General features: G+C 40.1%; 1 protein-coding gene across 4 annotated transcripts in view; it reads left to right on the forward strand.

The window, feature by feature from the left end:
• Ryr3 (ryanodine receptor 3) overlaps positions 1 to 26,496 on the forward strand; it is a 565,647-nt gene that overhangs the window by 385,830 nt on the left and 153,321 nt on the right. For all 4 annotated transcript variants that reach the window (XM_087207455.1, XM_087207452.1, XM_087207454.1 and 1 more), the window contains exons 39-43: positions 4,087 to 4,360; positions 5,794 to 5,908; positions 7,440 to 7,569; positions 8,959 to 9,062; positions 14,290 to 14,425. In XM_087207455.1, coding sequence (XP_087063581.1) covers positions 4,087 to 4,360; positions 5,794 to 5,908; positions 7,440 to 7,569; positions 8,959 to 9,062; positions 14,290 to 14,425 — 759 coding nt within the window. The remainder of the gene's footprint in view (positions 1 to 4,086; positions 4,361 to 5,793; positions 5,909 to 7,439; positions 7,570 to 8,958; positions 9,063 to 14,289; positions 14,426 to 26,496) is intronic.

Below are 26,496 nucleotides of genomic sequence, written 5' to 3' on the forward strand. Positions count from 1 at the left end.
GCTTTAACTTGTGTGATTATATCTACCAGTGTTTACTGAATTAGAAATTTTAAATGACAAACTTTTAATGCCTTATTAATTCATTTAAACAACATACTTTTGTGAAAAACAACTAAATTTTCCCCCAAAATGGAAGTGACATTGTTTTATATTTTTATATATCTCTTCAATTTCTTGATAAATAGAAGGCAACTGAATTTTTATATTTGGTTAAAGAATAAGAATCAAGTTGGTCTTAAAAAACATATGGACGAAGAGGAGGAAGGCTTTCATAGCCTTTCTAATGCAATTGCAGATTTGCTTTCTACTATATCAAAATCGAATGAGTAATAGATTCTCAAAAGTTAGTTGGCATGTGGAATCTGAAATTGTATTAAAGAAATGTTTGTACTTTGTTACATAAAAACCCATTGACCTTGCATGTTGATTGGCTCTTTTATCTATAAATGTTATTAGTGCACTGCAGTTGCAAACATCCACTAATGCATTGATCATTAGGAAGTTATTAGTTCACTAATTATGCAGAGGCTCTAAATGTTGACACATTTCATTACAAAATATTTCAATTATTAATATTAACAATTTAATCAGAGGAGTGTTTAAGTTACGCTGTCAATGCTCACAGTAGCAAATAAGTTTTCCAAAATTTTAGTTTTTATTTGAAAGCTCAAATTTCATTATTGGAAATAAATACTGTCATTTGTAATAAAAGACTTACTTTTTTCTATTATAAGGGAAAGTCAGTTACATAAATCTGATTCACCACAGTTTGGTATGCTTTTAGTTAATTCCATGAAACAAGAGGCTAAGTTAGCTCACTCAATCACATGAATGTTTTTCCTCAAGAAAAGTCCCTGAATGTTGATATGCAGCTGAAATGCTTTATGCATATTTGTCATTCTGTCACACAGAACATTAAAACGTTGCAAAGTCACTATTTTATATTAATAAAATTAATATTTTTTTACTGCTTCACACAGGGCTTTGCTATTGAAACTGGGCATTGTTCCAAGGATGTGGCAGCAAAGGACACAGTTGAGTGCTGCCACCTGGTTCATACTAAGGCACCAGCAGTTTTATCTGCCGTTGCTTTTGTACCATCCATAGAAATGTCAGCACAATGAAAAAGGCAAATAACATCTTCAGATTATAATGGAGATACAGTTTGGCCTTGCAAACTGCCTAAAGGACCGTGAGCCCCCTGCATCTAAAGGGTACACTTTTATAACTACTGAGATCTATAGTTAACCTTTGTATTAAGCCTATAATACGTGCTGTACGTTGTTATATGCATTAATTAATTCTCAAATGTACAGATGCGTGGAGAGCCTAACACATTCCAGAAAACATATTCTCTTTAACCTCTCAACTCTGGTACATTTTGGCTGCTGTGCTGCTGGTACTTGGAAGCTAATTAAAATCTAAAGCATTTTCAACAGCAAAGCTACTAGGTGTATAAAGCTCCATTTTTAGACTGGGAACATAACTTAGTGGTAGAGTACTTGCCTAGCATACATGATTCCCTGGATTCAATCCCCAACATCTCTGGATGGAGAGAGGGGGGTGGGGTGGGGTTAGGTATCTGGCTTGCTTCATTTTTTTCAGTCCTGAAAGTATTTAGACTGGAATTCATTGATTTAGGCCAGGTCTCCCAGTGTTTGCTGAGTCTCTGGCATATGTCAGACCACAAAATATGCTGTGCTTTTCAGGGCTCTTGAAAACATTCCCTCTCTGCCCTGCAGTTTTCTGTCTTCTCCCTGTTATTGTTTCCCTCACTGAACCTTGCTTTCTCAGTTCAAAACTGTCCAACAGGAATGGTATTAAATGTCATACTTTCCACTGAATTACATCTGCCCGTGCATAATACAACAGAGATAACTTTTCCTTTATTCCTTTCTTCCAGGCCCTGGGGGGGCCACATTTTGTTTTTAACCTATCATCAACTTGATCACAAAGGTGTATTATTTATCCCATTCTCTCATTCTCAGCCTCAAGACTAACATGGACAAGGAACTGGTGAGCCAGTGTGGGGGTAGCAGGCAAAGGCTATTTGCCCTCTGTCCAGTCAGGTGTTTGCTGTACAGAATCTATTCTCTAGGCCACAACTGTTGACTTGGATTTCTGAGTCAGTACAAAGCTAAGAACTCACTCAAATCCTGAATTAATCTGAAAGCCAGGTTAAGGGAATGCTAATATTTACTTAGTTTCATTGTGATGTCACAAAATTCCCTGTTGAAGAGAGATTGGTCCTAGAGCTTATTAATGATTCTGTCTGATCTAATCATTGGTTCCCCCAAGTGGTAGCAACCACAATGAGGTGTATTAGCTCTGCTGACGATTTGGTTGTTCATGGTGAAAACTTGACTTTTAGAGGAAGTTGTATTTATAGGGCTAGAAAAGCTTGCTTTGGGTACCAGAGTGTGTCTGCTGCTGCCTTGGGTTCATTCTTAGTGTATTAATTAGGAGAATTAGGAACTTTTACATCTGAAGGAACAAGTTTCCTGAGAGGAATCCAGCCTGGCCCCTAAATAACACCTCCCCCCAGAGAGTACAGATATTAGTCAGCAGTGCCTGCCTGGTGAGATCTCATAGGAACATCTTACTGTGCCTCTAACTTGGGTATCCTTTTTTCTTAAGCTTTTCAACTTATGTCTCCTTTCTGAGCCTACAACACCCACAGAGTTGATAGACACAGCAGTAAGCTAAATGAATCCTTTACATCTCAATCTCTTTCAGAGCTTTAGTGACTGAGTTCTATTTTTATATCCTTATGATGAGCCAAGACTGTATGGAGAGCAGACATCTGCCACATATAGTGATGTGGAGTAGAAAACGTGGCACAAGAACCAATTGGAGTTTTTTCCTGGTTCTTTTACTGATGGACTCAGTGACCTTCATTGTGCTTTTATCTCTAGTCTAATCGCCTGGACTGAATCACGGTGATGAGTGCCAGTCCTCCTTTTCAGGAAGGTGATAGACAGCACCAGATTTGGACACAGTTATGATGTGAGAGCAGCACTTCCTGCCTCTGCTGTGGCATGTTCTGGAAGTGTGCCTGGTGTGGTGGGGTGAGCACTGCCTTCCCAGCCATTCCAACAAAGTCCCCTTCCACTGCATCTTCCTCCCTAGATCTGCCTCTCCTCCAATCATCTTCCCATACCATGGCCAGTCGGCAATTCTCAGGGGCCTTTAGCCCGGTCTCTGAAGGTTCCATGGCTGTTTGAGTCTCACTTCACGATCCTTTACTTGTGTAGCTGGCATGTTTCCATGTAGCCAGTATGAACTCTCGTAACTTCTGAATTTAAAGTCAGAATACTTTCTTTCTCTCAATGCTCATTAAAGTAGCTAACTTCTGCCAAGCAAGGAAATCAGTTGCACAAGTGATGGTCAAATGTCAAATTCCAGGCCTTCACACTGCACAGAGAGCTCTGTAGTGTACTTCTCTCCATCTCCTGATGTATTTTTATGTTCATATCAGCTAGAATACCTTTTATAATCCTTGAGTCAGTGGCTTTGCTAAATTATTGTGGGATATGTGGTGTTTCTAAAATACTTGATGACACTGCCTATGGTGAGAAATTCCAGTGCTTAATTTGTACTCCTAAGGAAGCATGGTTAATGTTTTCCTTTCATCCATTCACCCACCCACAATCAGTCACTCCCTACTCTGTCTCATGGCACTTACAAGTACCTGCATTGTAGTATTTATTTCATTGTATTATAGAATAAAGATAAAATTTTATTATCAAATAAAAAAGTAAAGAACTGGCTTGTGAACTCAGTAGAGGCAAAGAAAGTCTTATTTATTGTTCTCTTTCCCCCATCAATTCAAACATCGTTTAATTGAAATAGAATACTAAGCACCCTCAAATTATACTAGGGATATTCTTGTTTTTATAGGATGGCTGTCATATTTATCTTTTGATGATATATAGAATATATATCATCTGTGCATGTCACAACCCACTCTTAAATAAGAATTTTTTAAACTCAGTCACTTCATGATGTGTTTGAAGTGTCTGTGACATCCAGTTCTCTCTGACTCATGATAGCCACATCAACAGTCCCCCCTTATTCTCTGCCCAGCAACACTGAAGGAACTAGTGTCACAGACAATGATCCGCTGGGCCCAGGAGGACCAGATCCAGGATGCAGAGCTGGTCCGGATGATGTTCAGCCTGCTCCGGAGGCAGTATGACAGCATCGGGGAGCTACTGCAGGCATTGCGGAAGACGTACACCATCAGCCAGGCCTCCGTGAGCGACACCATCAACCTGCTGGCTGCCCTGGGCCAGATCCGGTCACTCCTCAGTGTCAGGATGGGCAAGGAAGAGGAGCTGCTTATGATCAATGGGCTGGGGTAGGTCCTTCACAGGTGGCTCGAGAAAGCTTTAAGTGGGGAGACTGAGCCTGCTTTCTCTTCTTGTGAGAAATCTCCCTGCCAAATGAGTCCTCTTTGTAACCCGATAAAGACAAGCTACTCATAGTGAGAGGGCATTGCCCAGTGAAATCTGGAGAAGTCTTGGGAAAGAGCAGTATTTATTTGGAATCGTATGGAAATAGCCCAAGGGAAGCCATGAAAAAATCTGGAGAAAGGGACAGTGTATTCAAACGAGGACAGAAACAGTTTGAGTATTTGAGTTTTGAGCAGCTATCTTCTGGGAGTTCCCTCTGAAAAAGTGCCTCCTAATCTTTTCTTCACAGGTCTTATCTATAGAGTTATTCTTGTGAGTTCTGTGTGGTATCTGGCTCTGTCTTAGAAACCATGTATGTAGTCATAACAATTCATAGCATTTTAGGCATCAGAAGAGGTTTCTTTAACATTGTAGTGCAGCATTTCCATTGTGTAGGTGAGAAAACCAAGGCCCAAAAACATTCACTGACCAGCCCACACATTTACATAATTGCAGTGAAAAGCAACATTTTGTCCTACCACCCTTGAGCCAAAAAGCCACAGGAGCATCACCACAGCTCAGGAAAGGTACTTTGAGGATCCTCGAGAGTAAAAGGGGGTTTGTATGCATGCATTCCTCAAACTAACTTCTGAAGGGAAATCTTAGAAATGACACTTTTATAGGAAGAAAAAGAAATGCTGAATAAGTCTCTACCCAAACCTTTGTTATAGATACGGGAACAGTAAAAATTGGTGGCGGCTGGCAATATCTCATTCAGCCCGTCAAAGAAAAGGGGTGAGCAGGGTGAGCAGAAAGTAACTACCCAGCAAGGGGCACCTGGCTATTTAAGGGGAGTTTTTGCATTTTAAAGTTTTTGTCTGTAGCTTCATTTTGTGAATCCATATTGAATGATCCAAAGACCTAACTATTCTTATATGTTAATGTCTTTGGTGTTTAAAGACTAGAGTCCACAAACTTCATGGTACCTAATATAAAAATGCTTTAAGAAAAAGAGCACAGCCCTATCATTAAGAACCAAAGTACAGAGAAACACAGATATAAGGACAAAAGAAGAAAAAACAGAAGACCCTTAGTACATGGAGGAGGAGCAATCCACTGATTTGGACTGCCTCAAAAAAACCAAGAAGCAACTGTTTAAATGTCATTAACATTTCAAAACGAAGGAATAAGTACTTAGGAATAAAGGAAGACAGAAATAGTCCTATGAGCTAAAAAAGTAATCCACGTATATTCCAGCTGACCTAGTGCCTTGTTACTGTCTTTTCAGCCTGTCACTTTTGCATTACTTCGCCCCCGATGTGTTGTCCATTCTCATCCTTGAATTTTTATAACATCAAAATAAGCAGGTACTGAAGTCTCTGTCTGATCATTGTCCTAGGGACATTATGAACAACAAGGTCTTTTACCAGCATCCCAACCTCATGAGAGTCCTGGGCATGCATGAGACGGTGATGGAGGTGATGGTGAATGTGCTGGGTACAGAGAAATCCCAGGTAAGACTACACAGAGGGCTTGGCCAGAACTTGGCTCTGAAGGTAGGCGCATGAAGTAACTTGGTCAGGACCAGAGGCCTGGTGTCCATTGTATTTTCTTCCCAGGAAAAGGACAGTTGTCAGGGGAAGCCCAGATGTGTAAGAGCTCCCACTCTGGTAAAGAACTCTGGTTCTGAAAGCTCAGGGGCTCTTCTCACCTATCCCTCTGGATGTTCTCAGCTACTAAGTTTACTTCCTATATTCTGCAGCCCTGTCCCTTCTAAAAGGGAAGAGTTAGGGTTCCACTTAGGAACCTGGTGTGTTTTGCACTGATTCAGGAGCAAGGTGTTCTGAAGGGGGCAAAATCTTAATAGCGACCCTGGCAGTGTTCCTCGGGAATGTTCAAATTTCCTGTCAGCCAAGCCCCTGACATAGCCAGGTTTTCTTGCAAGCTCCCCCATAAAGACAGGGGTATGTATCATCCGTTGGCAAGGGGAAAGGAATGGACATAGGGCATAGCTAGGCATTTATCTCAACTTGTCTGAGGTTGTGCGGTTAGTTGGCTTCTGATGAAAGTACACGGGGTATGGTTTCAAATGTTAGAGGCTCCAAAGTGCCAGGCCCTAGGAATGAATTACTCCAGTGGAGTCTCACCAGCAGTGAGGGGGAGTGGTGTGAAGGAAGAACAGAAGCCAAGTTCACATTCCTTCTTTCTGACTTCCTCTGGTCTCTTGGAGGAAGATCCCAGAGCACATGTCTGGATTCTTCAAAACCATAGGTTTCAGAACCATATTTCTTAGAGCATCCCTCATGATTCTAACGAGGGAAATCAGGGTCTTTCTAGAATACTGGGCAAAGTTAACACTGACACTCTTTATTGAGCATTATGGGATGAAAAATGAGATATGGCCAAACATAGAGATGCTAATTTCTTTGCTAAGCAGGGAAGCCAAGCACAATCAACACTAATATAAGATGGCATCGGCAGGCTAACTTATATGCATCCAATTGTGAGTGCTATAGGAACCCCTAGGAGAGCAATTATGAAGGACAAAAGTAATGAGGAGGAGGCGCACAGAGATATCTTGGTGCTCTTTGGGCTGTAGCGGCCAGGTGTGTCCCAGGAAAGTCGGGCTTTAATATGCTGATGGGTCTTTTTATCTATGTTCACCCATCTCCTTTTCTGGTATTTCCCTTCAAAGTTCTGTCCCCTCCTTTCCTAGCTAAAAATAACAGTGGTTTGATGCAGGGTCATACGATTTCATGTGACACCCATGGAAACTGAGATTCATGTGTGATGTCAGTTTTCCTTTGAAAAAAAGATATTTTAAGAGCTATAGTTAGCTCACAGTATTTTGGGCAGCCTTTTCTTAAATGTCTTCCACTGTCTGTCCCTCCTGTGAATAAGTCCTACAGAAAACAGGAAGTAAGGAGAAAATGCATTTTCCAAATTGTTCACGGCTTGCAAGACTTCAACCTAAGACTCTTTGAGATCTGACTTCAGAAACACCAAAATGCATTCTCTGACAATACTTTGTCTTTCTCCCGGCAGATTGCTTTCCCAAAGATGGTTGCTAGCTGTTGCCGCTTCCTTTGCTATTTCTGTCGAATTAGCCGGCAAAATCAGAAGGCCATGTTTGAGCATCTGAGTTACCTGCTAGAGAACAGCAGTGTGGGCCTAGGTATGTATGTCATGTTATAATTTCCACATGACTTAGAGGTTGCACGACCCCTACTGGCCATTTAGGAGATAAAGGGAAAGAATCTGCCTCTGTGCTTGTTGCATTTTTAAATACAAAATCCTGCCTTTTTTTTTTTTTTTTTTTTTTTTGGTACCAAGGATTGAACTCTGGACCTTGTGCTTTTGAGGCAGGCATCAGCACCACTGAGCTAAATCCCCAACCCCTGCCTATTTTTAAAATAAGTGTATAAAAACATATCTATATCCTCCAACCCAAATAGAGATGTTGCTACCAACCACATTGGTGAGAGATTGTATTGGTCCTAGGCATACAGTTTTACCTCCTCTCCCTTGGGATGAGTGGCCTGTGGTTTATGAAATGCTGCCTGGGGTTGGAGATGTATTCTGGAACATATTCCTCCCAGCCCAGCTGACCAGGGAACATAGCTAGTAAGACCAAAGCCATTGGTCCAGTCCCTTGGCAGGTTGGCTGCAGAGTTCATACCTGTCCCATCAGCCAACCAGCAAGTGCTTTCCTTAGCTGCAAGGAAGACTGGCCAAGAGCAACCATGGATAAACAGAGTAAATCAATCACCAACAGGAAGAAAGCAGCTTAACCCACATGCCTCCCTCACTGTTTCAGATGAAAATCAATGAATTTGTAGAATACACAAGTACATACACTTGAAATCTGAAATCTCCCTTTCTTTTATTTATCAAATGTGGTGAACTTTTTTGTAAAATGCCACCCAAAGTATTGCTTAATTCTAGCCTAGGAGCCAAACAATTTTTTTAAAAAAAATCAAAGACAGCAAAAGAAAAAAATGGAAGCAAAGTCTGTGTAATTAGGGAAGGGTGGAGGGGTGAAGGGCGCACAAGTAATGGGGAAAAAATAAGAACCAAGATACATCATGTACAGGTACGAACACCCAATGATAAATCTAAATGTACTGTACACCTAAAATGTATCAATAAAAGAATTTAAGCCAAAAAAAATCAAAGACAGCATTGATGACCTAATGTAACTATATAAACTAGTGCTACTTGAAGCTATTTGGGGTTTAATTAGTGAAAAGACATGAAATCTCTTGAGTGAATCACCCAATAAAGGTTCCCCAAAATTTGTGTTAGGCACTTGGAACTGGAAATACATCTTCACAGCTGACCTCTGGACTGATTTGCTGTTAATCCACATTCACAGTCAGTAGTGAGTGTAGGAAGCAGGGATAGTAAATAGAGCTATCCTTAAATTGGGCAGCTGCCCCACTGGAAAACAGCAATGTAGATCCAGTTAGAATGTATTTGCTGCCCTCTCCTGACCGCTAATGTGCACTTCAGTGTCAGCTCAGACCAGGTGGCCTTTTTGTCTGTCCTTCTGTTCTTTTCCCAGCCTCCCCATCAATGAGAGGGTCCACCCCGTTGGATGTGGCTGCCGCCTCTGTCATGGACAACAACGAGTTAGCACTGGGCTTAGAAGAACCCGACCTCGAGAAGGTAACTGGCCTTGGGGAGGCAAAGTGTTACTCTCTTCTGCCTACAGTGTGGCTAGCCAGAGAAAAAGCAGACCAGATTGTGAGTTTCCATCTTCATCTTGGTGGACTCTCAGTAAAAATGTGATAGAATATGACTAATTGGCAGAAGTAAAATAATTGGAACCAAAGGAGGCACTGTTAGCCAGCTTCATAGAAGTGAGTGTGTGGAATTCTCTGGGAGGCCCAGCATCACTGGGCTGCACAGAACATCACCAGATCTCTGTGGTTCCTAATAAAGTTCTGGATCAGGTAATTCATAAAGTCGCTTTTAAAAGAAAAAGCTGAAAGAAAGTTGTATAATTAATGTCCTTTCCATGAACAAATGAGGCAAACTGTGCTGCCTTCTACTGGGGAAGTGAATGGAGCTCCTAAGGGTGGTAGGAACTGGGGGTAGATTCACCTCCCTCTGGCCCATCCTTCTCAGGGAACTATTTCCTCATCTGAATGGCTGGCAAGATAAGCGATGCACTTTCTACGTGTGGAGAAGTGCAACCTGAGACAGAGGAGGGGGAAGCTGCACAAATCAAGGCCGTCCATCCCCTATCCATCCACAGTGCATCTGGGAGCATGAGGGAGAAGGGCACCTGATCCTGACAAGGTGTTCAGGAAGATCACTCAGAAAAAGTGATGATATGCATGAGGAGAAACTAGTCAAGCATATTGCTAGGAAAGGGCCAGGAGTGTTTGGGCTCAGCAAGGAGACTGCCACATAGTGAAAAGCCAGAAAATTGAGTTTGACCAAAGCACAGAGTCCCTGGGACAGTGGTGAGAAAGGAGTCAGGAGTGGTAAGGCATTGGGCTTTATTAACAAGAGAAGTTCTTGCTCATGTAGAACCACTGTGTGCCAGGCTGCACTGAATGCTTCCCATGGGTCAACTCATGTGACTGTCAGAATGAGCCATTTTCTTTTTATCGCGCCTAGTTATGGGCTGGGAAATGGAGGCATAGAGATTAGGTGACATCCTCAGTGTCAGCTCCAGAGCCCATGCACATGCCTGTTATAGTGTAGGACCACACTAGAGAGCTAAGAGCAATGGGGACTGTTGGGGGTTTTGGGTGGATGAGCGACAAGATGCAATTTGTGCTTTAGAAGACATACTTTAAGAAAGACTTACTGAAAGAGAAACAGGACTTCTGTCAAGAAGAGTCAAGAGGAGTCTGTAGTATAATAAGAACAAGATGCTGCTGGCTTCCATTCATACTTGACTCAGTGGTTGTGAGAAGTGTTTGAATTCACAGGGCCTCTAAGAGGACAAACGGCAACCTTAATCAGGTACTGGGCTGGCTTATTTTTTTCTATAAGAAATACAAGAGGTGGAGCAGCGTTGAGGCAGGTTGATGAGTTGGCTTTTGGTTGCATCACGTTTGAAGGACTAAAATGGCAGTGTCAAATGGGAAGGTGACTCCATGGTGCTAAAGCTCAGGAGAGCTCTCAGAGCTGCAGATGGGGCACCTGGAGGGTGAGGGAGGACCTGGGTATAGATGAGCAAATTTGCCTAGAGCAAAAGGGGAAATGGCTCTGCTAGAACCTTGAAGACCAGAGCACACAAGGCAATCACTGGAAAGAGCACCAACAAAACACAAGAGGAGGAGAAGCCAAAGAGGGATGAGGAACTTCCAGGAAATGTGTGTGAGAAGCTAAGAGGGGAAACTTTACGTAGTTTGTTTTCTTGCTTCTGAATAGTGTCTGTGAGGCAGCTCAGAGAAGATAGGCTGAGAAAAGAGAAAAGGGAGAAGTTGATGTCTCTTGACTAAATGATGCCCACATGCCCATGGCAGGTTGCGTCATCTACTGAGGCAGCCACACAGGCAGCACCTTTTCACTCATGCGGGTGCTGCTGGCTCGGCCCGGCCAGGAATCCCTGGCCACACTGCAGCAGCATGTCTGACCTGTAAGGTGAAATAATTACCCACCCATAGTTTATTGACATTTTTGAGTTAGTAAATTCTGTGTCAAATGCATTTCACTAGTAATTACTGAAGACTTACCTTGAACCAAAAAAATGCCTGCATTTACGAAGCTGTAATAAAGCTCCATAGATCGTGTGGCTTAAACACCAGAAATTTATCCTCACAGTTCTAGAAACTGAAAATCCACGATCAAGGAGTCAGCAGGTTTTGTGTCTTCTGAGGCCGCTTTTCTTGGCTTGCAGAGGTCACCACCTTGCTGTGTCCTCACCCTGTGTGTCTCTGTGTGTCTGTGTGTCCAAGCTTCCTTTTCCTGCAAGGCACTACCCACTTCAGTTTCACTGAATCACCTCTGCAGAGGCCTCATCCAAATCAGGAGCCTTTGAAATGAAGTTCCAGAAATTAGGGCTGCAGCATATAAACTGAGGAGGACACAATTCTGTCCATAAAAGAGGGATTTGTCTTTGAGCTGGTCATTTCATTTGGCTTTTGCAATATCAAAGATGTATTTTTAAAATGATGATAGTTGGAGGGGACAAAATATATGTAAAAACATTTTTGTTATTTCATCAGATTTAATAAACATTGTTGAGCCTAATTGAGTCTCTAATAAACCATTAAGTTAAAAGCTGAAGTCAGGGAAAGAATTTATTTATTGAGCTTGTTAAATATTTTATCAAACAACTGATGACATAATGAAGTAACCCTGCTTTTAAAAAGTCTGCTAAATCCCAGTGCAATATAATTTAGGGTTAACTCTAATGGACTGTGAGAGAAGTAAGTGAAAATTATAAGAAAGAAGTTTTAGAAGTTGTTCCTCTAGGCCCCACAGGCCTGTGCTGAAGGGATACCACCTGCCCCTACACACACCCCAGCACTGATCCACTACACCACTGTGGCTCCTGGCACGACAGCTGCTCCCTCAATGTTGTGTCTACATGTCATTTCCGCCTCTTGGGGTACAGCCTACAGTCAAAATGTATTATTCTTCCATTGAAATGGCAAGCAAAAACTCAGTGTTCTGTGAAAAACAGCCAATGGGTCTCCTACCACAGGGCAGTGCCACTACTCAGTACTCAGCCTCAGTTCATCTCTTAAAGTAATGCTGCTGCTCCACAAAGATGCTGAGCCTTGCTGGGAGGATCCGAGATGTGATAGGTGGCGGGAAGCAAGCTAAGAGTGGGGGAAACAGGCAGGCGCTGGCAGGGAAATCTGGAAAGAGCATGACTTTGCAAGTGTGGAGACTGCCTCAGCACGGCGCACAACACTGTCTGTTCTGTTGCTGAGAAGTCACCCAGGTTGCTATGCAGAGAATTGGTAAATTCTGGAAAATCTCCCCTCTGTGGATCACAGGAGAAATTATGACTATTAAGACTGAACAACAACCTTACTCCAGCACACAACATACACATGCACACATTTATTTTCCTGCCCAGTGAAATGCTCTGCACTTGCAACCATGAAAGATTCTGCCTCACTGTGGCTCCTCCTGACATTTTTATGACATAATCAAATCTGAGCTCTAAGCAGAATAGTGTCCTTACTGGTTTATGAAGGAAGAAGTATGATTCTTACTGAGTTTTGCTTTACATTTATTTTTCCTGTGAAATAACAGTATTTGACATCAGCAAGTATGTCATTCATTTAACAAACTTATTAAGCACTTTCTGTGTACAAGGCCCTTGGGATTAAGAAATTAAGAAGACAGGGCTACCATACAGATGTAGCTCATGGTAGAGCACTTCCCCACTATGCACGGGGCCCTGGATTCAGTGCCTCGCACCACAAAAGGAGAACAAACAAGAAAGAAAAAGACACCATTCCTGATTTGAGGGAGTCTGCAACACAGTGAATTCCCCTCTTCTCTCCATAAACAAATTGGAATAGCACCTGCTTTTTAACAGCAGTCATTTGCAAGTGTTTTTGCCCAACTCCTGTGAAAAGTAGGAAAAATCTAACATCCCTGTAGGATCTTAGGCTGAGATCTTGTGACAGTGTCTGGTAACCTGGAAGCAAAGAGAAAGCTATCAATTCTCCTTTTTAACGGGTCTGTTTCTTGGCCACCCATCCTGAACATCTTGGCTTTTGACTTTGGACAGGTGTTGTTGATGCAGAGCAGAGTCAGGACCCTGATTACACAAAAGCCCACACAGTTAATCAACCGCCGAACACCTTAGCCTTAGAATACCATGGCCAAATGAGCATGGCCAGCCTAGGTCCCACACAGCGTTCTCTTCTACCATTATTCCTCCGGATGCACCCTAGTTAGGCCGATTTTTAACCTGTTGCCTGAACCAGAAAAACCTGGGAACTGTCAATTTACTCCATAACAATCAATTTTGTTGATTACTTGGAAACAAAAGTGGTTTAGAAGTCCTGGTTACAGACGAACTGCATTATTTTCATTAGAAGTCCTGGGCTTTCCCTGTTTTCCAGGGAGACAAAGGCCCTTCATTTCCCAGAAGTACGTCTTCATAGCTATCTTATAAAAACTTTGAGTGCTTTTGTCCTTAAATATATATGTTGGGCTTATTTTTTCTAATTTTTATTATGATAAAATACACCTAATACAAAATTACCATCTTGTCCATTTTTAATTGTACAATTCAGTGATGCTAAACATTTTTATCATACCACCCCAACCATTGTTACCATCCATCCCCGTAACACTTTACATCTTACAAAATTCTTTCCACCTTATAAAATCATCATAGCCCCTGGAAACTACCATTTTACCTTCTATCTTTATGAATTTGACTACTCTTAACTACCTCACAAAAGTAGAATCATACAGTATCTGTCTTTTTTATGACTGGCGTATTTTACTTAGAATATGTCTTCAAGGTTCACCCACGATGTAACATGTGTCAGAATTTCCTTCCTTTTGAAGCCTGAATACTATTTAATTGTATGTATATATTGCATTTTACTTATGCATTCATCCATTGATAGACACTTGGGATGCTTCCTCATTTTAGATACTGTGACTAATGCTGCTATGAATATGGGTTGTGCGAGTCTCTGAAACTCTGCTTTTAATTCTTCAGGGTGTATACCCAGAACTGGAATTAGTGAAAATTTAGTAATTCTATTTTTAATTTTTTGAGGAACTACCATATTGTTTTCCACAGAGGCTGCACCATTTCACATTCCCACTGATAGTGCCCAAGGCTTCCAGCTTGTCCATATCCTCACCAACACTTAGCTCTGTTTTTCTGTTTGATACAGTGACCATCCTGACAGGTGTGTCTGGACATTTACTTTTGTACTGTTCTTGGCAGGTGGTGACTTACTTGGCAGGCTGTGGCCTACAGAGCTGCTCCATGCTTCTGGCCAAAGGGTACCCTGACGTTGGCTGGAATCCCATCGAAGGGGAGCGCTACCTGTCTTTCCTGAGGTTTGCCGTCTTTGTGAACAGTGAGTCCCACATTTTCCATGCCTTTTATGTCCAGGATGGCATATTCATGGATACATGCAAGGGAAAAAGGAATTATTTCATTATGTCCTATCAATAAATATGATAGATTCTACAGGTGTTTGGCTCTGACAAGAGAACCCTCAGAGAGAACTAGGCTAGACAAGGACCAAGAGAAGAATCCAGTGACGACAGAGCACTGAGCTCTAATCCCAGATCCAGCAAGAAATTCATTGCATGGGCTTGGACTTGTCACTACCTTGTACCTCTTCTGTCCACAAATGAAGGGTCATATTAATATGTCACCTCACCTGTTTCACAGAGCTAAATGCATGTGTGTCCCCAGATCGATAGAATATTGTATGAATGAGTGAAAAAGTCAATAATAACCAAAGAGCTATAAAAGGCGACTAAACTCTCAAGAGGAAAAAAAAATGTGGCCTACCCAACCCTATTTTTCTCAATACAAGTCATCCTCTAGTTGTAATGTATTCCTGCTCTATCAAAATACTTTACTTTTACCAGAACAGTGTAATGAATATTGCATAGAATAACTGGACTACTTTCTTGCAAAGGTACTCTGTCTACCAAGAATTTGTTGCAATTATTACTGCAAAAAATATTGCAATATGCACACATTTATATTACACTTATGATCTTTTCCCTTCTTTCAGTTTGGAAATCCAAGCTAATAAATCCAACTGGCCCGGTTAAGTGATCTCAAAAAGGGATTGAAGCTAATACAAAATCCTGTCAGTCGTTTTAAGTATGAGAATTTACCTCAAAATATATTGACATTATGCCGTTACCATATTCCTATGTGCTTTTCTTCCTTCTCCCATCCCACTTGCATACTATCCTTTTCCATACTGTGCTAGTTTAATATTTGAATGATTTCTATTCTCCTGGAATTCCCCTTGTCCTAACTGGATTATAGACCTTGAGAGGACTGTGTTTGCTGCCTGCAACTGACCCAGCCAGGTTCCTAATCAACTCTTTTCTCCTTCTTTCTATGTATTTTTCATTGCAGCCTCCTATGTATTTATCACAGTTTTGCTAAACTCCATTTTCTTCTCTCAAGCCAGTTTCAGAGTATCCTCTAATAGTCTGTTTCACTTCCTACTCAATCATATTCTGGAATTAACGTAAAATTATTATAGCAGTAAAGAGAGGATATTTTGTGTGTGGAGTGAATTTGAAGAATTCATACAGTTATTACTAAAATAGACTGTATAACTGACAGACCAGATCAAGGCAGAATGAAATGTATTACTCTTTTCTACCTTCATAGTCAAGATCAAGAGCTTGGAACTGCTGACACAGGTTTGAAGGTAAAGGAGTCTATGCTCCTCCCTGGATGGCTCAAATTCCAATGAAAATGCACATATCTCCCCACTTGCTTTTGTTGGTTAGGCACAACCATACTGAACTAAATTCTTGGCCACAATGTTTAGTCTACCTCTTTTATTTTCAGGTGGTTGTAGGGTTTTTTTTGTCAAAAATAGTTTTATAATACACTGGACCTTTGACTTATGAACTCAGTCGGTTCCTGAGGGCTGGTTGTAACTGAGTCAATACAGCTGAGATCTGGATGTTTACCTGGGTACACACTATAGATACCAAGAGGCAGATGAACCTTCCATTAACCCAATTAACCCGAGTTGTTCATACATCAGGCCAGTCCTAATTTGAGGGTCCACTGCACAACAAACTAGCAAATTGACCCATTAATAGGAACGTGCATTTTAACTTAATGTTTATTTTATCTCTAAAATATAAAGATCACATTGGGTTTTGACAAAAAAGTTGGCGCTTTCTTTCAAAAACTTTTTAATCTTTCCATAGAAGTATACATAGGCAGAGATCACCTTATTTTCAGTAAGTAAAATAAGGCAGGGAGAGAAAGAGCTTCAAAAGGGGAAGCTTACATCCTATAGAGGTCAGGAAGGGCTTCATGGAGGAGGTAATGTTAGAGGTAAGCTTTGAAAGGACAAGCTTGCAGAGAGGTAGCACACTCAGGGAGCAGCACGGTCAGTCCCAGGAAACAGTGACCTGTCAGTCCATCAGGTGGATATGTGGATGGCAGGAGTCAAAAATGAGGTTTCAAAGATAGGTATATGGCCATACTCAGGACAGCATACACTTGAAGCTGAAAAGGTTCATAACAGACTGGTGTGAAGAGAACCAGAGAGCCTTTATAACAGGAGGGAGACTGGGAAGTGCCACAGACAGGTTCCCCTGTGCTCAGGTTGGAGTGAATTTTATTTTATTTTATTTTTTGGTACCGGTGATTGAACTCGGGTCCTTGCGCTTGCGCAGCAGGCGGCGAAACCACTGAGCTACATCCCCGGTCCCTGGAGTGAATTTTAAAGGTAATGGTATAAAAGGATGGGGGGGCAGATACATTTGAAAGAAATTAGAGACAGAATTTACAGGACTAGAGGGCCATGGTGAGAGGGTTGAGCCTGGATAAGTTGAGGGGGGAAAAAAGGAAGCAGAGTTCACATTCTAGCTCACATTCACATTTGAAGGTAAGGAGAAAAACTAAGTATGAAGGAAGGAGAAAATAGCTTGGAATAAATCATAGTAAGCCTTGTTTGGGTCAAGTTATATTGATTTCACAGCCTACAACACCCAAATAGAAATGCCCCTAATTTGGTTACAAGGGTGGAGTTGAAGACTGAAGATTGGTTGCAGACTCTTTGTAACTGAAATGGTTGTGAGTGGATTGTCACAGGGGAGAGCATGGAAAAGAGAAGCAGAGTAGAAAAAAGGAGTATTAATGAATACCTACAGAAGAAGACACTGTGGCTCATGACTTGGGAGTTTGGGCTGGAGAATGGAGTATCTTGGGTTAAAAATTGGCTGGCATTTAAGCTAGTTAATAAAACTTTCCTAGCTTTCTTTCTTTTTTATATGTAAGACAACAATGGTAATAATATATACCTGACAGAATTGTTATAAAGCTTAAATAACCCATGGAAAACTTAGATGAACACAGTGCCAGAGACATAATATGCCTGCAGTTATGTTAGTTGATCATTATAAGTGTTAGAGCATTTGAAATAGGGAGACTAATAAATAGATACTTTGGATCTCAAAGCCCTGCGTAAGTCCTGTTTCTAGAAGATAATTTGGACATTCTGGCTGAATTCTACAATAAATTTACAGATGATCTAATGCCACTACTCCGCAAACTCTAACGAAATTTAAAAGGAAGCAGTACTCCCAAACTCACTTCTGGAAGCAAATATTACCCTGATACCAAAACCGGAAAAGGATCCAACCAAAAAAGAGAACTGCAGGCCAATCTCCTTAATGAACATAGAAGCAGAGCTCCTCAGTGGGTCTTTTAATTTGGAGGGTCTGATTTTTTTTGAGTTCTTTATATTTTCTAGATATTAGTCTTTTGTCTGAGGAATAGCTGGTAAAGATTTTGGGTTGCCTCTTCACTCTTCACTCTGATTGTGGGTTGTCTCTTCACTCAGTTGGTGACTTCTTTTTCTGTGCAAAAACTTTTTGAGTAGGATGAGATCCTAGTTGTTGATTCTTTGTAATATTTCCTGTGCAATTGGGGTTTTGTTCAGAAAGTTTTTGCCTACACCTGTACCTTCAAGAATTTTACCTATTTTTTATCTTTCAGTAGATTAAGTGTTTCTGTTTTAAGTGTTTCTTAAATCTTTGATCCACTTTGATTTTAGTTTAGTGCATGGTGAGAGACATGGTCTAGATTTAATCTTTGGCAGGTTGAAATCCAGTTTTCCCAGCACCATTTATTAAAGAGGCTGTCTTTCCTCCAGTGAGGGTGTTTGGCCCCTTTGTCAAAGATGAGGTGGCTGAGTGTGTCTGGCGTTGTTTCTGCATCTTCTGTTCTGTCCCTTTCATCTGTGGGTCTGTTTTGTTTGCCAGTACTATGCTGTTTTTATCATGGTAGCTTTGTAGTATAATTTCAGGTCAGGGATTGTGATGCCCCCTGCCTTGCCCTATTCTAGGTATCTTCTTACTCCATAGGAATTTTAGGATTGTTTCTGTGAGGTATGCTCTTTTGATTGAGATTGCATTGAATCTGTATAACAGTTTTGGAAGTATGACCATTTTCACCATATTGGTTCTGCCTACCAAAGAACAAAGGATATCTTTTCACTCTCTGATATCCTGTTTAATCTCCTTTTTCAGAGTAATGTAGTTTTCAATGTAAAGGTCTTTTATTTCCTTCATTAGACTGATTCCTAAGTATTTCATTTTTCTTGATGCTATTGTGAAAGTGTAAATCACACCCTAGTTTCTCTCTCTCTCTCCCTCCCTGTGTCTGTCTCTGTCTCTGTCTCTCTGTGTGTATGTGTCTCTCTCTCTCTCTGTCTCTGTCTCTCAGTAAGTTTGTCATTTGTGTACAAGAATGTTATTGATTTTTGAGTGTTGACTTTGTATCCTGCTATGCTACTAAATTTAGTTCTTAAATTTAGAAGTCTTTTGGTGGAGTTTTGGGGGTCTTCTATATAGAGTATCGTGTCAAAATAATGATAATTTAACTTCTTACTTTCCTATCCTTATTCCTTTTATTTCTTTCTCTTGTCTAATTGCTCTGGCTAATATTTCCAGATCTACATTGAATAGGAATATAGTGGGCATTCTTGTCTTTTTCCTGATTTTAGAGTGAAAGCTTTTAGTTTTTGACCATTTAGTATGATGTTGAATGTTGGTTTGTCATAGATAGCTTTTATCATATTGAGATAAAGACCTTCTATTCCAATTTCTGTGGGATTTTTATCATGAAAGGGTGTTGGACTTTGTCAAATGCTTTTTCTGTATCTACTGAGGTGATCGTGTGGTTTTTGTCCTTGGCTCTGTTAAAGGGGTGTATTACATTCATTGATTTGTGTATGTTCAACCATCCCTGCATCCCTGGGATGAATCCTACTTCCTCATGGTGCATAAACTTCTCCAAGATTTGCTGCATCCTTTTGCCAGTATCTTATTGAGGATATTTGCACCTATGTTCATTAAGGAGATTGGCCTGTAGCTCTCTTTTTTTGGTTGGATCCTTCTCTGTTGTTTTTTGTTTTGTTTTGTTTTCTTTGTTTGTTTTTTGTTTGTTTTTGTTTTTTGTTTTGGTATCAAGGTAAGACTTGCTTCCAGGAATTAGTTTGAGAATATTAGTTCCTTTTAAATTTCATTAAAGAGTTTGTGGAGTAGTGGCATTAGATCTTCTCTAAATTTCTTGTAGAATTCAGTGGTGAATCCATCAGGACCCGGTCTTTTCTTTGTTGGTAGGTTTTAATTACATCTTCAATTTCATTGACTGATATTGGGTTATTTGGAATTTTTATATCTTCTTGATTCAGTTTTTCTAATTCATATGTCCATTTCTTCTGTGTTTTCCATCTCATTAGGGTACAGGTTCTTGAAGTAGGTATTGATGATCTTCTGGATTTTTGCAGGATCTGGTTGTAATTTCACCCTTTTCATTCCTAATTGCATGGATTTGAGTCTTTTCTTTCCTTTTATGATAAGGTTGGCTAAGAATTTATCTATTTTATTTAATCTTTCAAAGAACCAACTCTTCCATTCATTGATTCTTTGTATCATTAGTCTCCATTGCATCAAATACTTTGCTGCTCTTTATAATTTCAGCAGTAGTATTCACTTTGGGTTGAACTTGCTCTTCTTTTTCTAGAAGCTTGAGGTTCAACATTAGGTTATTTATATGAGCTCACTCTGTTTTCCTGATGTAAGAATTAACCATTATAAATCTCCCTTGTGATACTGCTTTCATTGTATCCTATAAGTTCTGGTATGTCATATTGTCATTATTGTTTAATTGTAGAAATTGTCTAATTTTTCTTTAATTTCATATGTCACCTATTGATTGTTCAAGAGGGTGTTATTTAATTTCCACATATTCATGCAGTTTGGGGGGGGGTCCATTTATTTCCACTTTCATTGCACTATGATCTGATAATATCCAAGGGATAATTTCAGTTGCTTTGCATTTACTTAAGCATGTTCTATGAGCTAGTAGTATGTGGTCTATTGTGGAGCAAGTTCTGTGTGCAGCTGAGAAAAATGTGTATTCTGTTGTTTGGGATAGAACACTGTAGATTATCTACTAAGTCCATTTGTGCAGAGGTTTGGTTCAGCTCCAATATTTCTTTGTTGATTTTTTTGTCTAGTTGATATGTCTATTGAGACAGTGGGGTATTAAGGTCCCACATTACAATTGTATTAATGTTTATTTGATTTTTCATGTCTGTTAATATTTGTTTTATACAGTTGGGTGCACTGGTATTTGGTGCATATATGTTTGATTGTTATCTCTTCTCTTGGATTGTTCCCTTAACAAGTATTGAGTGACCTTCTTTGTCTCTTTTGATCAGTTATAACTTGAAGTCAACTTTCTCTGCAAATGGAATAGCTAGCCTTGATTTTTTTGTGGTTTTCTGTCACATGGAATATTGTTTTCCATCCTTCGACTTTCAGTCTATGAATTTCTTTTTTACTTAAATGTGTTTCTTATATGCAGCATATTGTTGAATCTTGTTTCTTAATCCATTCTGCCAAACTGTTTCTTCTGACTGTTGAATGAAGACCATTTACATTGATGGTTATAATTGATATATATTGACTTATCCTTGTCTTATTACTTTCCTGTTAGTGATCTTCTTTCTTTCCTTCTGTTTAATTTCTTGCCTTGCCTGGTGAACTCATTCTATTAGGGTGCATGGAATTGGTCTCTTTGCTGTCTCTTATAAAATATCATCAGATCTTTTTGGAGTGGTGTTTTGGTGGCTATAAATTTCTTTTGATGTTCTTTATCATCACTTTTGAAAGATAGTTTTGCAGGGTACTACAATCCGAGTTGAAGATTGTTTTCTCTTAGGGATTAAAATACTTTGCTCCAAGCTCTCCTTGACTTAATGGTTTGTGTTGAGAAGTCTGCTGTGATTGTGATGGGCTTTCCTTTATAGGTGGATTGCCCCCTGCTGTGCAAGTGCAAAGACCTGAGTTTGATCCCTAGTACCAAAAAAAAAAAAAAAAAGAAATTGAAATCTTGACTTTTGTATGCTTTGTTGTAGTTTTTTTCTGATCACAGCTAACTGGAGCTCTGTATGCCTAACTTATCTGTATGTCAGATTCTTTTTCCATGCTTGGGAAATTTTCTGCCATTCCTTTTATGAACAGGTTTTTATGTCCTTTGTACACTCTTCTGATTTTTCATTGATTCTGATCAATATTGTGTTAGTCTCCTTTCCATCATGTAGCAGCTGTTGGATTGATTTTCATGGTCCCTTGCTATTTTTAAGAACTCTTTCTTTTGACACTAACCACAGACCTGCCCTCCGTGTCTGATATTCTGTCCTCATAATGCTTGATTCTGCTGTGTGTAGTTTCAATAGAATTTTGAATCTCCTAAGTATGTCTTTAAATCTGTTTCATGGAATCAATTTCTTTCCTATGTTGGACTTTCATGGTTTTCATCATTTTCCTAAGCTCCTCTTTTCTTTATCTGTATCTATTCTTGATTCATTAACTGTGTCTTTAATTTTGGTCATCATCTCTTTAGTTATCTGAGAAATTATTTCTGATTTTTTTTTCTAGAGCTTCATTCATCTTCTTTGTTACTTCTGCTTCCACCATTTCAGAAAGTTCAGGTGAGTGGCTTTTGATTTCTTCTACCTCACTCTACCCTGGATTCGCCTTGGCAAGCTGGCAGTCTGGGGTTGTACCTTGCTTCTCCATGTCTTCTCATTTTTTAAAAATTTGTTTTCTGTGCTGATCCTTGTAAATTGCTTACGGTAGGTAACTATTACGAGTATCAAGACCTCCTTAAGAAATAACTACTTTTCAGATATGTCTTCTAGGTGTATCTACCTTTTGGCTTTGAGTCTGTCTCAAGATCATACCTCTTCAACTTATTAGAAATGAGAAGTTGCTGCCTATTTGGCCTAGTGCCTACTTCTTTGATACTAGACTGGTATTTTTTATGACCCTCTGATAATCTTGGTATTGGCATACAAGGAAGAACAACTGATTACAACAACCGTGTCACCTTGCTAAAGTAGTATAATCAGCAATAAGAGCATTAAACACAGCCTATAAAATGACAAGCTGTGGTTATTTAATTTGCCACCTTTAACCATAGGAATAAGATTTATAGTTTTGTAACAAAATCTAAAACAAGCCAGAATGTTATATATTATAAATATCCACTCAATAAAGTGATTTTACCCTCAAGGGAGAACATCTAAGAGAGATAAAAGGAAAAAATAGAGAAATAGAAGAAGAGAAAGATATTAGAAGTGAGGCTGAAGGAGAAAGGAAGATTACCCAAGCTTTTGAAAACTAGTGAAGAAAAAAAAGAAAGAAAACTAGTGAAGAAGACAGAGGGAAAGAAGAGAAAGAAAAAACAAAAAATAGAATGAAACAAAACAAAAAATGAATAACAGTGTTCACACTCATGACAAAAAGAATTTAAAAAATCAAGAGAATTAAAAAAAAAAAAACAAAGGGGAAAAAATGTCCACTTCAGGGCATGTCCCTGCTGTCACTGGTAGACAAAGGAAGCAGACAGACCCCAGATCTGTGTTGGGTGATCCCAGAAAGCCTGCAGTAGAATTAGGGTGGGTTATTGGATAATCCCAGCAAGTGCTTTCCACTCCACAGAAGTTCAGGCTGATCTTGGTTTCTGGCTGTGAGGCTGAAACCCAAATTGTTCAATCCACTACACTTGTGTAGTGTCTCTTGCAGGCTTGAACTCAGCTCCCTGACCCTGGATGTCTCCCAAGGCTGTACCTCAACCAGACACTTGGAGCCCTGAGATGAAGCCAACCCATGGCTGCTCTGAGTCCAGGTTCAGCTGACCCCTTCCCAAAATAGTATCTGGACAATCGCCCTCTTTTAGGGTTGTTTACACTGGAGTCACTCTTACCAGCTCCTGCAGCCCACAGCATCCACTGCTCCATTCCACTGCTCCCTTTCCCTGTGGAGGTCTCTGCAGTCACCTGCAGTCACTCTGCCTCTGTAGGTTCAAGCCACCTGTCTTATGCCATGATCCAGGAGTCAGGGAGAAAGCACTGTTTGCCATCTCCCTCTTCTGCATTGAGGTCCCTCTCTTCACTCTTCCTGTGAGCTCCAATTCTTCCTTCAGATTGTTCCTGGGCCCCAGGGATCCACCTCCCTCCTCCTTCTCTTCCCCAAGTCGCTACACTCCAGCATGTGGACTCCAAACCTTGCAGAGGCTGGTTTGCTGTTGCTCACCACTGTGCCATCTTCCCTGACATCTGGGCCTCTTATAAGGACACTAATCCCATTTTTGAGGGCTCCACTCTCATTACCTAATCATCTGAAGGGCCCATCTCTAAACATCATCACTTTGGGTATTAGGAATTCAACATATGATTTAGGGAGGACACAAATATCCACATCCTATCAGGCACTCAGAGTTATCTCCCTCTTTTTATAGATGAAGACCTAAAGCTAGCAAGATTAAATACCTTGCCCAGAGTCACACAGGTAGGAGGAAGTGAAATGAAGTCTGGATTTGAGCCAAAGAAGTTTGACTCAAGACTTTCCTAGCAGTCTCTGATCAGCAAAGAGAAACAGCACTTTCTCCTTTGAGCCTGTCAAAAATTGTAGCATATTTAATTATTTATTAGTGCTAATTTAAAAAAAAAAATTTTAAAAGCCAAATAAACAGCTTCTGCTATATTAAAATGATCGAATTAGAAAATTCCTTCTAACATTATTTTGTCAGTATCTCCTAATGTTTTTGTTAAATCTTCTTAAATAAGATTTATCGTTAAAACAACTTCTTAAAGCATATCATTTTCTCTGCTTTATTTTTATTGGCTTGCTGAGAAGCCTTAAGTTGTGCTTAACTCTGGCAGTAATGAAGTCAAGAAGCTCTTACTTATGCACCAATGGCAAAGTGAGTAGCCAGGCTAAACACAAATGTGTCTGGCTGTCTAAAATTAATCCCTTCCTAATGTAGGTTCGGAAAAAGAAAAGATTTCCTGCTAGTCCACAAGGAGGCAAAAATTATCCTGGGCTTTCTTGGAGTTCTTAGTGTGCTTTAGTGATGTCTTCTCCAGGCTATAAACTTACTTTTAAGTAAAACAGTATCTTCCAGCTCTGCTGAACTGCTTCCCCAAGCAGATTTAACATTCATGGCCATTACTTGGGGATCTTGCACTGAGTCTTCATGTGTTGACCACATGAGAAGTGACGAGTTTGCTCAAGAAGTTCTGTTCTGAAGACACTTGGAACTCAAACCAGGAAACCAGAGCAAGCCCAAGTAGAATTGTCAGGAGCATGCCTGGAGTAATTACTAACAACCCCGTAATTGATCACCTCTACCTGCTTAGTGACCCATGCGACTTTTGGCATGTCAAGAGTAGTGGTGGTTATTGGAATCTGGTAAAGTTAGTGTGGACTTGCATAGTGAAGGCAGGTGTTGAATGACATCTTAAAGAAGGGAATGGACATTGTTTACAGAGCAGCACAGGGGCAGCACACATCAATTAGGGTGAAGAACACAAAGTGGCATCTTAGTTGTGAAGGGCATATAATGTGTGTATGTTTCAGAATCATTCAGTTCATTTCTAGCCATATGAGATGTGATAGAAATGCACAGGAAATGTTTAAATTAAAATTTTATTGCAGAAAAAGATATATTGCCATTAATCTCCCTCAAAATACCACCCCCTTGCCTCAAACACACCTATCCCATTGTTCTTACCATTTACTGAAGTAATTCTGGGACTCTTCTTTCATAAGTCTTTACAAAGTATGATCGAAAATATGGTAAATACTGCTGTCTAGTGCCATCCAGTGGAACAATTGGCTCGTAAAAACATTGCAGAATGTCTTCATCTAATTTTTTCATCAGATATGGCAGCATTCAACTTGTGACCCTTACCCGAGTCAAAATGACCATGAAAGGTAAACATTTTGAGTCAGTTCGGGTCATGGAAGTAGCATACGACAGTGTAGCTAAAAATATTCATGTAAGAGGACTTCGATGACTGCTTCAGATAGTGGGGGGGGGGGGCCGGAACATGATAGAGTGAATGTGTTTGAAGCAAGGGGGACTCTTTTCAGGGGGATTAATGGCAGTGTGTCTTTTATTGTAATGCATTTTTTAAAATCAAACATTCATTGTATTTTTCAGCCATACTTCACACATTCATGGTTTTAGCCAGAAAGGATGTATTAAGTATTCTGTGTGGTAGGCAGTAAAGACTATGGCTGATTAGGACAAAAACGTATAAGACAATTGTTTTGGTCTTAAATTTATAATATCATTTGAAAGATTGAGCAATCTCTCAAAAAAAATTAACCAATACTAAAAGGTTTTAAAAGAGTTTAACAGACAAATATGAACATCACAGTGTTTTACTGATGAGGTGCTTCAGTGTAAAGTAAAATAAGGTAGAACATGAGGTACATCTGAGGTACGGCTGGTGGGACTTGGGTACTTAACACCTGTGTTACACTTTCCTGCTGATTATACGGTATGTGCAATCTCTCCAACCCACCTCACTCATTCTACCACTGGACCTCCTGGAATCCCTGTACCCAGGGGAAGAGATCAGTCCATGGAGACAGCTACAGGACCCACAGAGAAAAAGACAAGGAAATGTGACTCCATTTGTGAAAACTCAAAGTGAAACATCAGCAAAGCCCATAAATAAGTACATGGTCAAAATAAGATATATAATAGGAGAGAAATTCTTCAAATCATGAAGGTAATGGAAAACCAATGCCAAGAGTACCAAAATCAGAAAATTTGGTTAGGGTGAAAGAAAGTTTGATTCTGTTGCTTTCACACCAAGCACACTCCTTCATCATTTGTCCTTCAAGCCCCCTGTGGGGTTCAGTCACGATGCTGACCAAGTGTCTGACCAAAGGCTCAGAATCTGTATTATATGGGCTTCATCAGTTATTTCATTGATAAGAGTAATGCATAAAACTAATACCTAAATAAAACTGTAGATAAGCTGAACTAGAAAACAAACCCTGCTTATCAACATTGTTCACACAAAATGGTAATATTATGAGCCTGATGCTCATCACA

Source organism: Heterocephalus glaber, unplaced genomic scaffold (assembly GCF_053883595.1).
Source record: "Heterocephalus glaber isolate CG9 unplaced genomic scaffold, H.glaber_assembly_v1.0 deba00000809, whole genome shotgun sequence".
Lineage (NCBI taxonomy): Eukaryota > Metazoa > Chordata > Mammalia > Rodentia > Bathyergidae > Heterocephalus > Heterocephalus glaber.